At 36.0% G+C, this 13,002-nt stretch overlaps 1 protein-coding gene and 1 non-coding gene across 2 annotated transcripts; both read left to right on the top strand.

The window, feature by feature from the left end:
• Positions 1 to 605: 605 nt before the first annotated feature.
• On the top strand, positions 606 to 11,550 carry Hspa13 (heat shock protein family A (Hsp70) member 13). The gene is made up of 5 exons (XM_070030482.1): positions 606 to 711; positions 2,180 to 2,520; positions 4,477 to 4,690; positions 6,243 to 6,410; positions 8,338 to 11,550. Exons 1-5 carry the CDS (start codon positions 687 to 689, stop codon positions 9,003 to 9,005), a joined length of 1,416 nt encoding a protein of 471 aa, XP_069886583.1. The 5' UTR covers positions 606 to 686; the 3' UTR covers positions 9,006 to 11,550.
• Positions 3,011 to 3,116, top strand: LOC138832751 (U6 spliceosomal RNA). Its single transcript, XR_011373680.1, has one exon. It is a non-coding gene; the product is annotated as a U6 spliceosomal RNA (small nuclear RNA).
• Positions 11,551 to 13,002: the final 1,452 nt, after the last annotated feature.

Below are 13,002 nucleotides of genomic sequence, written 5' to 3'. Positions count from 1 at the left end.
GTACATTTTACTAATAGTAATAGAAGAAAAAAACGTGTCTCTGCACTTTTAGACAAATCACATTCACTGATGAGTATATGAATTCGAACAAAAGTGTTGACCTGAAGGTCCTATCGGGAGTTTCAGAGCTGTTTGCAATGCAGTAGAAAGGCACAAGTCCTCATTCTGGGTCATTGCCTTGAATGAATAAAGATCTCAAAGGAACTGGCTTTAAAAGGAAGTAGAATGAAAGAATAACGCTCAAGCCTGGGCCTTCTTGGGGAGACCTCAAAGCCTAAAGCATCTTTATCCTATCTCCTCCTTTCACAAGGGGACAGACTGGAACTACATTTCCCAGAACTCATAGCGGAGAGGCGGGGCTAAAGAGACTCTACCTGTAATTGGCCTGCAGAGCCTCAGGTTTGTTTACGTGCCAGTTTTTGGTTTTTTAATCTCTCGCTGCGCTCCACTTCAATCTGATTGGCTCGTCATTCACAGAGTTTCCGTCGTCACTAGCAGTGGCTGACGCAAAAGTCTTTTAGGCTCCGCAGCCTCACGGTACTTGAAGTCTGTATTGTGGTTGAAGTGGTGACTTTCCCACCTGCTTCAGAGCTACTAGACTACATTTCCCAGGAGGCTTGGGAACAGCCGGCGGCGTGGAGGCTTGCGTCTAGGACAGTCATCCAAGCCTGTTCGGCGGGAGTGTAATGGCCAGAGAGATGACGATCTTAGGTCAGTACGCCGGGGCTCCCTGTCGTTAAGGCAGTCGTCCGGGTGGTCTCAGGAGGCCACGGTCGCCAGGGATAGTCGTGTCACCTTCTGGATCTAGCGTCCGCATCAGGAGGAATGCCAGAAAAGTGTCTTTAGAGGCGGTTTGTTTCTGCTCGCGGCCGGGGTTGGGGGTAGGCGCCTCCGAACGGGGTCCTTGTTAGGACCTCGGGTTGGGGATGCCATTTTACTAGTGACTAATCCAACCTCGGGTTGGGATTGTTGGCTGCCTGCGGGCCTTTAGGGGTGCTGCGAGGACGTGCACTCACCTCCAGGACTCCTGGTGGAGGAAGGGGTCCCTCTGCATCCCGAGCTCCGGACTCTGGGGGGTGCTGAGGTCTGGTGGTCGGAGGGACGTAGGCCGCATTGATGGCTAACCCCACAATCCAGTTCGGAAACGTGCCTTCTCCTGCCTGAGCCGTGATGAAATGGTTCTGAAACGGGCTCGTGGATGGAACCGAAGAGTGGGAGTTAAAGATTGGTTTTTCATTTCTCTGAGTCAGGTCTTGATGCAGATCCGCTAACAATGCAGATCAGCTAACCGTTTCTAACGCTGTCTTACACGTTGAGGTTTGGGGTGGCAAGTAACGATAGTGTAAATAGGAATAGAACAAAGTCTTTCGGAAACCAAATAAGATTGGTCCTAAATTCAGAGCTCTGCCTTTCTTCATTGTTTACAGTGTGCATCCCATTGGTTCAGATTGGCTTGTTTTTTCTGTACGTGATTGCTGCTCATCTGCTTTAGCTGGTGTAGAATAATGGACAACATGTGCCTTTAAGGAGCTTGATGCCCTTATGACAGCAAAGCACTTTGATAGTTTTCCTCTAAGTATTACCTCTCCATTCTTCATTAATCTTCAAATACATAGAACATCTAGGCTGTGTTCTGGAGGGACAGTTTAACGTCTCAACAACTTAAAAATAGTTGTATCCATTTTATCCCTTTTAATGGAAGAAGGCTGTAGAGGATAGTTTTGCCTTATAATGACAAAGCCTTTGCTGGGAGAATTTCAATAATGGAATTTCATTTTAGTAATGAAAATTATAATCCTTCATAAAGCTTTAAAATTTACATACTAATTGATCCAGAAAATTGGATCCTGCTAGCTTTTGTTTCAGGTATATGATGTTTTTTGTCAGAATCAACACAAGGACTGAAAATTTTGTTTTGTTACTATTAGTGAGCTACACAAATGTAGGGCTTTTTTGTCTTTTGGGTTTGTTTTGTTTTGTTTTGCTTCTGTTGTTCCTTTAATTATAAACATTGTATACTATGGGAAAATGTCTAAAAGAAATATTATTGCTCCTATAAAATATTTAGGGACTAAAACTTTTAGTCTTATTTCAAAGAACAATATTAAAAAAAGACCTTTTAATGGTAAATAAATATTGTAGTTTGATAAGATGTATGTTTTATTTTGCTTATTTCCAGGATCAGCTGTTTTGACTCTCCTGTTGGCTGGCTATTTGGCACAACAGTATTTACCATTGCCTACTCCCAAAGTGATTGGTATTGACCTGGGTACCACCTATTGCTCTGTTGGGGTGTTTTATCCTGGCACAGGAAAAGTAAAGGTGATTCCAGATGAAAATGGGCATATCAGTATACCCAGCATGGTGTCCTTTACTGATAATGATGTATATGTGGGATATGAAAGCTTAGAGCTGGCAGATTCAAATCCTCAAAATACAATATATGATGCCAAAAGATTCATTGGTAAGATTTTCACCCCAGAAGAGCTGGAGGCTGAAATTGGCAGATACCCATTTAAGGTAAGATTATCTGAAGTCTGTATTAATGTACTTTCCTTGTACACTTCCAATTTATGTGTTGGTTTCGCACTGCAATCATTGTATCTTAAGTAGCTTAATCTTTATGGAAGTTGTATTATCTCAGGGAATACCATTGCAGCTCCAAGGTGAAGTAACCCAGTGCCTTCCCATGACAATCAAAGACTTAGGTCTTAACTGTATTCCTGCTTTTTCATCCTCAGAATATCTGCTTAGCAATTTCAAATAATAGGAAGGATGTTGAAGTTCTATGTACAACTCTGTGTATGTGTATGTACATAGTATTTACACATAAAAAGATCTGATTACTAGATATGTTTTTTCTGACTAAATTTGACAATATTTCAATTAGTAGGATCACATCCGTATCTTAATTTTCGTTATTATTGGTACATTGATAAGACTTGGATAATTTATTTTAAAGTTAATTCAGTTTTTACTTACTGTGTACCTCCATTAAGAAAGATATTAAGTGCTTATTTGACAGCACATACACTAAAATTGGATCAATACAGAGAAGATTAGCATGGCCCCAGTGCAAGGATGACATACTAATTCATGAAGTGCTCCATATTTTTTTAATGTACTATGTGATTTTTTTTTTGTTTCTTTGTATGTTCTTTCTCCATGGTACAATCCCTGTTATCACTGTATTTGATTCCAGTGTCCTGCATCTTGTATATACATTTTTCTAATTTGGGGAGGGAAAGGGAAATAAAAAACGCGGAAATAAGGATTCAGGATGACCCATTGTAATAACGAGATGTACAAGACAGTATGTTGAAAACGAACTTTACAACTTTGTGGGGTGGGGAGAGTTGGGGAGGTGAGGAAGGAAGGGATGGTAGGGGAAAAACAAAGGAGAGTGTAACAATGCTCAATAGGAGATGGACTCATTACCTTGCTTATGTAACTGTAACCGCTCTGTATAGTATTTTTACAATAAAAATTGCATATTAAGAAAAAAATGATATACCACTAAAAAAAAGAAAGATATTAAGCCAGAGTATGTATTTTTATGAAAGAATGTAAATGTTTTGATATGTGGATTGAAAAAATGTAGTGAGATAATTGTTTTTAATAGGTACTACAAATGTCTCTCAGAAGTATGAGGGGAAAAACATAAAAGGAAGATCCTTGAGTGGAATACATGATTGAGCAGTTGTTATTCCTTTTGCATTAATCGTACTCTGATTTTGCTTTCTGCATTTCAACTTCAATGAAGTTACCCATAGTCAACTACTGACTGAAAATATTAAATAGAAAATTCCAGAAATACAATTAGTTAACAGATTTTAAATCGCATGCCACTCTGAATAGCATAATGCAATTTTGCACCATCCTATCCCATCCCAAGTACATGCAGTTTACCTAATGTATATGCTAACTGCATGCTAATCAGTCTATATCCTTCTTGCTTATGAGATTCACTCTTGAAGTTTGCTAGTGCTTATGTTCAAGAAACCTTTATTTTATGTTTTAATAGCCCCAGAGCCCAACAGTATTGATAATGGTGATTTGGATATGCCAAAGAGAAGCTGCAAAGTGTTTATTTAAGGGAAAATGCATCCAGTAGGGGTTTTAGAACATGGTCCTCTTAGAAATAGTGGGGGAGTCTCCTGTATTCATCATTTATTCTCTCATTAAATAAATAGTGAGAATATCCTACATTCCAGGTATTTGCTTCATGATGGATTTTATACTGAAAATTGTGGATTTATGTTTTTTTCAATATAATGTTTAGTCAGATCTAATTTTGGTAACTATATTGTATAGATTATAGATTATAGTAAATTTTATAACTTTGCAAAGGTTGAGGTTTATAACTTAGGTTAATATTTCTCAAGTTTTTGAGTAGAGTAGGTATGCATGTGTATAGAAGAACGTACACACTTTATAATACCCCCCCTTTTTTGTTGCTGTTTTCAAATCTTACAGGTTTTACACAAAAATGGGATGGCAGAATTTTCTGTGACAAGTAATGAAACCATCACCGTTTCCCCAGAGTATATTGGCTCCCGACTGTTACTGAAATTAAAGGAAATGGCAGAGGATTATCTTGGGATGCAAGTTGCCAATGCTGTCATTTCTGTACCAGCAGAGTTTGACCTGAAACAGAGAAATTCGACAATTGAGGCTGCCAACCTTGCAGGTAACAGCACCAACATTTTGTTAAAGCTTGAAAATCTTTACAAGTAAGATTTAGTGCTGTGTAAATTATGAAACTGTAGGAATATAATCAAACTTCAAAAGAGAGAGGCAAATTAGGTTATTTTGGAGTTTTGTAAAGGATAATTATATTATATTATATTATAATTATATTAGCTTTATAGCATAATATAAAATGTTTCTTTAGAACAAGCATCAGATAGGCATATGACACATTGTCAAAGAACTGGGATTCATCTAGTGAGGAATTCTTTTATTTCAAATTTTCCTTAATGTTAGGGTTATTTTTTCAAAAAAATCTGAGGTGAAACAATTTTTTGAACACTTTGAAATATTGAGTGCCTTAACAAATAAAATAGATAAAATCATCTTTTATGTGAACAAGAGAGAAACAGAATAATATAAACTATGAAATTATCACAGAACTTCTTAACTTTAGTTTTAGTGATACTTGGGGTTGGATACAGAATATTTAGCAATATCCATAGCCTTACTCACTAATTATTAGCTGCATTCTCTCCCACTGAGTGATGACAGTCAAATGATTCATTGCCATGTTTCCTGGAGATAGAATTCCCCATGCTTACGAATTAGTGATAAAGTGTGTATCAGAAAGTAACATGCTGTCAAGGAAAGAACAGGAGAAAGGACCCAGGTGAGGTCAGAGAATGAGGGGCTTGCAGGTTTGTAATGATCTTGTTGAGTATCTCCTTGAAAACATGACATTTAAAATGAGTTGAAGGAAGTGAGTTCTTACCCATGAATACACATGTAGGAAACAACCAATGCCAAACTCATGAAGTGGCCATTTGATGATAAGAAGATAGAGAATTGGCCAGTGCAGCCAGAACATAGAAATGAAATTGGAGAGCTAAGATGAAGGTGTTATATTTATAGGAATTCTTCAGAGTTGGAATGTTCTATTGCTATGAAGTATAATGCCATATTACTTTGCAAGCTACTCTTTTAATGTGAAAGTTAATCTAAAGCAGGACTTTTGTTCAGGGACTAGCCTTTTGCCTATTCAAGATAAGATAAAAATTTCTTATTCCCATAACAATTATATATTGTTTCTCCTATGTTCCTCAGTTGAATATGGATACAAAAATGATATTTTTGAAAATATGAATTAATAAAGTATACTTATTTTACTAAATCTGGAGTTTTATTATATAATACTCTTGGAGTAATTGTAATGATATCATTTAGAAAATCCTTGACTGGAGCTGGGAAGGTGGCTCAGTGGTAGAGTGCTTGTCCTGCATGCGTGAGGCCCTGGGTTCAATTACTCAGTACCATATAAGCAGGAAAAGCCAGAAGTGGTGCTGTGGCTCAAGTGGCAGAGCACTATCCTTGAGCTGAAGAGCCAGAGTTCAGGTTCCATGACCAACAAAATAAAGAAAGAAAAAAGAAAATCCTTGACTGTTCTAATTTTTATTCAACAGTACTGATATCATAGAAGAAATAAGCATGCTATAAAGTTGAATCGGGAGGAATTTTATCTCATGGATTGTTCTTTATTCCCACACATCTAGGACTAAAGATCCTAAGGGTAATAAACGAGCCCACAGCAGCAGCGATGGCATATGGTCTCCACAAATCTGATGTCTTCCATGTCTTGGTTATAGACTTGGGTGGAGGAACCCTAGATGTGTCATTACTGAACAAACAAGGAGGAATGTTTCTTACGCGAGCCATGTCTGGTAAGAGGGGTGCAGAGAGAGATGGATGTTCAAGCAATGGCTTCTTCAACATACCTACCATGTAACAAATTGACTCTTTCAGAATACTGGACTTTATCTGGAAGTTTTTGGTACATATTATTTGTAATGTTCTCTGTATATTTATAGCAACATTTTTAAGTGTAAGAAAATGGGCGGGTAAGTGTATTCCAGTGATGAAAAGTCAGTTTAACAATCAAAAATCTACTAATGAATTTACAATTGCAAAATAAAACAGGAAAGCCATAATTAGTTTAGTCGATGGAACTTTCTTTAGATGCAGAAGAATAATCTGATTGAATTCAGTTGCCATTCAGGACAATTATCACTCTGCAAAATGGACGCCTAATAATAGGTATCCAAAGTAAACTTAGCATTTATGTCATACTTAGTAATGAAAGATTAAATCTCAGGAGCAAGGAAAGGATGTCCACTATGTTGAAAGTTGTAGACATTGCAATAGAACAAGAAAAAAGAAGGACATAAACATCAACAAACAAATGTTTCTCTACTCATAGATGACATAATTATTTACTGTAGAAGATTCTAAGGAATCTACAAACCAGCTATTGAAACTATTAAGTATTGTTGCCATATAAAATAGTAATTCATTCTCCCATCAAAAAGAAAAACCAAAGTAAGCATCATGTAAGTCAAAAACATTAGCTGTAGGCCTCAAAACCAGTAGAATTTTCTTGATGGTGAAGGGAACAGAAAGGAAGAAAAATTTAAATTTTTGGGTAATCAGTTCATTTTATTTGTTTAAGATATTATAAGGAAATCTAAAATTAGTGTTACCCAACACTAAATTTACTTGAAAACATTTTTTTTTTTAAGATTTTGCTTTGTTTAATTTAGGTTGAAGAATTAGCCTATATTGAAAATTGAGCTGTAACATTATAGTGTTGTTGTACTATATATTTTTTTTCTTTTACTCAAACTCTTTTTTTTTTTTTTTTTTTTTGTTGGTTGTGGGTCTTGAACTCTGGCCTGGGCACTGTCCCAGAGGTTAGCTCAAGGCTAGTTCTCTACCACTTGAGCCACAGTACCACTTCCAATTTTCTGGTGGTTAATTGGAGATAAAGAGTCTCATGGACTTCCTTCCCCGGGCTGGCTTTGAACTGCCATCCTCAGCTCTCAGCCTCCTGAGTAGCTAGGATTACAGGTGTGAGCCACCAGTGCCCCGCTTTAAACTCTTCTTTTGAGTGAAGATAAATGCTGGGTATTTATATTATATTGTTCTTTTCTGCTGGACTCATTTACCCTTTATGAAAATAAGTAGTAGTACTTTTTAATTAAAGAATGCAGTTTCTCCTATTGAGAGTGGTGATATTTACTGTTTCTAAATTCAGTCTCCATGTTACAATAATTATTTGATAACACTTCCTTTCAAGTCATTCAAAAGTGTTACTCCCTCTGTGTACTGTTTTTGTGAAGCTTTTTGTTTTGTATTTTCCCTATCTTTCAGAGTTCTAAACTCGGCCTGTGCTGCTAGGCAAATGCTATACAACTTGAGCCACATTTCTAGCCCTTTTTGCTTTTAGTTATTTTCCCATATAGTCATACAGGTTTTGCCCAGACTGGCCTTAGACTGTGATCTTTTACCTCCATCATCCACATTGCTGGGGTTGGATGTGTGTACCCCTACTCCCAGCTTCTTCTTTGACATTAGGTCTAACAGTTTTTCCCCAAACTACCCTGTCTGTGTCTACTAAGTACCTGGTGTACTCTTATGTACACTGCTTTAAATCAGTATATCTATGAATAAAAACATATTAAACAAGATAATTGTTATTCTTAGAATATATTTAGATATTCTTAGAATAATTTTGTATGTACAAAAATATATACATACAGACACATTTATTTATCAACAAGTATAATTCAGACTCTTTTATTGTCCACTCAGGAAACAATAAACTTGGAGGACAAGACTTCAATCAAAGGCTGCTTCAGTACTTACATAAGCAGATCTATCAGACGTATGGCTTCATCCCCTCTAGGAAAGAGGAAATCCACAGATTAAGTCAAGCTGTGGAAATGGTCAAATTAAATCTGACTCTTCAACAGTCTGCCAAGTTGTCAGTATTACTAACGGTGGAAGAAAAGGACCAAAAGGAACCCCAGCTTAGTGACACTGAGCTGCCCCAGGCTCTCCTTACCCCAGCGGACGGACACAATGCGAACAAACTGCTTACTCCTGGCTTTTCTAAAAAGGAGCATGGGAAAAGTCAGGTTTTGTTTGAAACAGAAATATCGCGGAAGCTCTTTGATACCCTTAATGAAGATCTCTTTCAGAAAATACTTGTGCCCATCCGACAAGTGTTAAAGGAAGGCCACCTGGACAGGACTGAGATTGATGAGGTGGTTTTGGTTGGGGGCTCTACTCGTATTCCGCGAATCCGCCAACTCATTAAGGAGTTCTTTGGGAAGGATCCCAACACATCCGTAGACCCCGACCTGGCCGTGGTGACAGGAGTGGCCATTCAAGCAGGGATTGATGGAGGCTCTTGGCCGCTCCAAGTCAGTGCTTTAGAAATTCCCAATAAGCATTTACAAAAAACCAACTTCAACTAAATGCAGAAGGAATGGTGATAATTTGTTATCTTTTCTGATCATCTCTTCCTGTTATCGACCACCTCTGCCCAAAATGCAAGGGTCTCACAGATTTACCTAGAAAGCAACGTTTCCATACAGGAGAATTTTGGCTAATATTTTGATTGAGAATTGAATGTGACCGAATTGATTCTCTTTAATCTTGGGGAAGTGTCATTGTAACAAATACTTCTCAATAATTAAGAGTTGACTCAAAATTCTTACCTAGGGAGCACTGGTGGCTATATTTTCTAGATTTTGGAAGACGGTAACCATATGTGCTTAACATGTTCTGTAAACCCTAAAGAGTGCCAATTATAAGGTTCTCCATTCTTACTTAATTGTATTAGTAAGAGCTGGTAATGTGACCTGTACTTGTAGGACAGTGTTGATGTGATGTATTTGCATTGGCTGGGAGAGAGCAGTATTAAGCTGCGTATCCAAGACTCAGTAACTGCCATGTTACAAAGTTAATGTGACAAATTCAGTATCGGATTACATGATTCATTCCTGTAGTCTACATTCTCCAGATTAATTTATTTCAGTAGATCAGTTTATTCTGTTTCTAAGATAGCTATTAATTTATTCAAATTTCTCTATGCCAGCTAGTGGAAACCCTAATTTGTATTACAGTTCCTTCATCTCCTGTGCATCATTCTTTGCTTGGATTTCCATAGTTCTGTCTAGTTAGAAAACAATTGGGGAATATTAATTACATTTAATGTGTTAATGTCATATAAAAGCCATTGTGATTTTGTTATCCATAACCTTTGCAACATTAGTTACCTGATATTTTTGTTTTTTATTTTGTTTAGTGTTTTGTTTTTGTTTTTGTCAGTCCTGGGGCTTGAACTCAGGGCCTGGGCGCTGTCCCTGAGCTTGCCACAGCGCCACTTCTGGCCTTTTCTGTTTATGTGGTACTGAGGCTCAAACCCAGGGCTTCATGCATTCTAGGCAAGCACTCTACCACTAAGCCACATTCTTAGCCCTAATTACCTACTGTTTTTATTTCTTTAGTTCTGGAAAAAAATAATTGTTTAAGGTTCCAGATGTTATTTGAGCTTTACTAAAAGATTTTTAATCGTATTTGATTTTGAATGAAGAAAATGTGCTCAACTGTTAAGAGCTCTATTATTTCATTGTTGTTTTAAAATAGTTACAATCAGATTATTTTCAGCCATAAAGTTAGCATGTTGTAAAAATAACATCTTTGTGAAAATTAGAAATAAATATAATGTGGGACTGGCAATGTGGAAACATTTCCCAGAGGTAAGTGACCTATTTGTTTTTCTTTTTTACCTCTAAGAGAAGCCACAAGGACCAAGAAACAAAATATAGTCAGTCAGTTTCTGTGATGCTCATATTATTTGAAGATACATGGATTTTTTCTTTTATAGAGACATGCTTCATTAATATTCAAAAACTGTCTTGTCAACATTTTTGTTAATATAACGTGTATCTTACTTTATCCAGTATTGGATAAAGGCTGTTAAATTTCCAATCAGTGAAAGAGAGCTAAGTAAACTTATTTCAACATTAAAACATTTCAGCTTCTCATAGTATGATGCTGAATAGTATTGTTTTAATCTAAAAAGGAAAATGTAAAAATGTTTCTCAGCAGTAAAATTGCTGTCAAATCTCAATCAAATACATTTTGTGTACAGAAAATGTCTGTAGTAGATTGATAGAAAAGGTAGGAACTATTTTATTTTAGAACGAATGGAGAAATGCCAAAGATGACTCCTTCACTGCATTATGAAGATATTCACGTGCTCTCTTAGATTTTGTATAATTCTTCATTAATAGACTTTAAAATTTAAAAAGTATCTATAAGCAAAAAGTGTTGAATTATCTCAGAATCTCTACATACAGTATCAGCTTTAATTGAAGCATTTTAAGATCTTACAAAAAAAGCTTGACTTAGTCAGGTATTTTTGGTGTGGTTCAAGATTGTCTGTTAACTGCTTGGCACCTTTTAAAAGGAGATGTTTTATAAAACATGGCAGCTAAACATACAAACATTGGAAATTAAATTTGTGTCAAAAATAGAATGGCAGTGTTGGAATTTTGTGGCAGTGGTTTAGCATATTCTCTAATATAGCTACATCTTTTTTTTTTTAAATGAGGGAATTTCTATTGTCACTAATTCTTTAGGGACATACATATATATATGTCTTATCATCAGTGTAGTTTATATATAAAATAAGAATATCCTGAAAAAGATCATTTATGAATATCAATCTGGTTAGTTTTCATAAAACAAGCTTTTTAGTTATACATTGGCTAGTAGTCTTTGGCTAGTAGTTGTCTTTTACTATTAGACTATGTGAATGAGTAATTTATTTTTGTTTCAGGAATGTTTTGGTACTGTTTTCACTGAAACCACTCATGTAACAAAAGACCTAACTGTGCATAATATGTACTGACAATTTGTTATTGTGCAGAACGATTGTGCCTCTGAAATTTGTGTATGCAGTCATTCACATTATAATATAAATAAATACCATTTTACAGTTTGCTTTAAAAACTGAACACCTTATTTTCCATTGAAAACTTAAGAGTACACATTTTTAAAATTATTATTTATTTATTGTAAAGGTGATTGCAGTGGGATTACAATTACATAGGTCAGATAATGACTATATTCCTTCCTTCCAGTGTCTCCTTCCCTCACTCTCTCTTAGTCCCTCCCTCCTATCTCCACTCAAAAGTTACATAGTTCACTTTCTTCAGTGTCCAGTGAGTTCTACTGCTATGGTTTTTCACCCTTTTCCCCTGGAGTTCTACTAGCTGCCCCCCCCCCCCCAATAGACCCCTTGAATACACCATTTAGAAAGAAAAAAGGCAGAATCATCAAAACATAGAAATGAAAAAAAGTATACCTTTCTAGTGTGGATAAAATACAAGGTGAGAATAGAGCTGAATGAATACTTGCCCAAACCTCTCTAGATACTGCCTAGTTCTACAAGTGTACATTGCCTGCATCCTGACTGGAGCTTCTGATACATTTTTTTACATACTTCACTAGTTGAGAAGAGGCAGTTCCTGCACCACACTAACAGTGTCTTTAGAATTCCTAATAACAACTCATGGCTTGTGCCTTTAGTGATAAAAGCCAGTAACGAATTTGATCTGTACAGTTATATAACACTAAAATCATCCTCTGGTTCATACATACTTTTGATTTTGTATTAAAGTTTATGAAATTCTTTTGAGCAAAAGCTACAGTATATACTTTTTCCTTTTAAAAAATCCCTTTGATTATTGTCTTAAAATGAACCTTTACAGATAATAGACTTGATCCCTCTGACTATTTCATAGGATTTCTTCATAGCTATTTAAAATACCCTTTTGAAGGATTCAACTCAGTGAGCAATAATAGTGACATTTTTATTTATTATCTACAGACCTCGAGTGAGGCAACCTTTCATGTTGCTCCTGTAATTGAAACAGGATCTCAGTCATTAATTCTAATTAGAATTTGGTATGGTTGGAAAGTGTTGCATATAAATATATGTAGGGTTACTTTTAGAATATAATTTTTTGGAGTGGCAATATCCCTTTAAAAATTGCCAGCTTTCAGCTATAGACATGTAACAATCTTAGAAGTAAATTAACATGGTAGGTGGAAACACAGGCTCTTTTAAAACTGTGTTTGAATTATACAGATATCTTTCCCTGCATTATTTTTTCTTGGAAGACGTGAAGCTGCACCTTTGTTGTTTATACTTGGTTCTTTGTTTTTCTTAAATATTTTATTGTCATATGACTTTTAGTATGTGATTAGACATTTAGTCAAGTTGTCCTTGTACTTTCACTTCTGGCCACACACTTAAAAAGGAACCAATTTTTCCTCCTACCTATATCAACTAAAAGAAATCAGACAAAATATATGAAGAAAATAGTTTTCAAGACTGTATGAAGCATAAGCAACAATAATTGGTGTCTGTTAGATCTATAAAACCATATTACCTCCATA

This window comes from Dipodomys merriami, unplaced genomic scaffold (genome assembly GCF_024711535.1).
Source record: "Dipodomys merriami isolate MVZ:Mamm:240054 unplaced genomic scaffold, mDipMer1.0.p SCAF_2, whole genome shotgun sequence".
In the NCBI taxonomy this organism is placed as follows: Eukaryota; Metazoa; Chordata; class Mammalia; order Rodentia; family Heteromyidae; genus Dipodomys; species Dipodomys merriami.
Note: the sequence above shows the minus strand (reverse complement) of the source record. Positions and strands in the feature narration are given on the sequence as shown.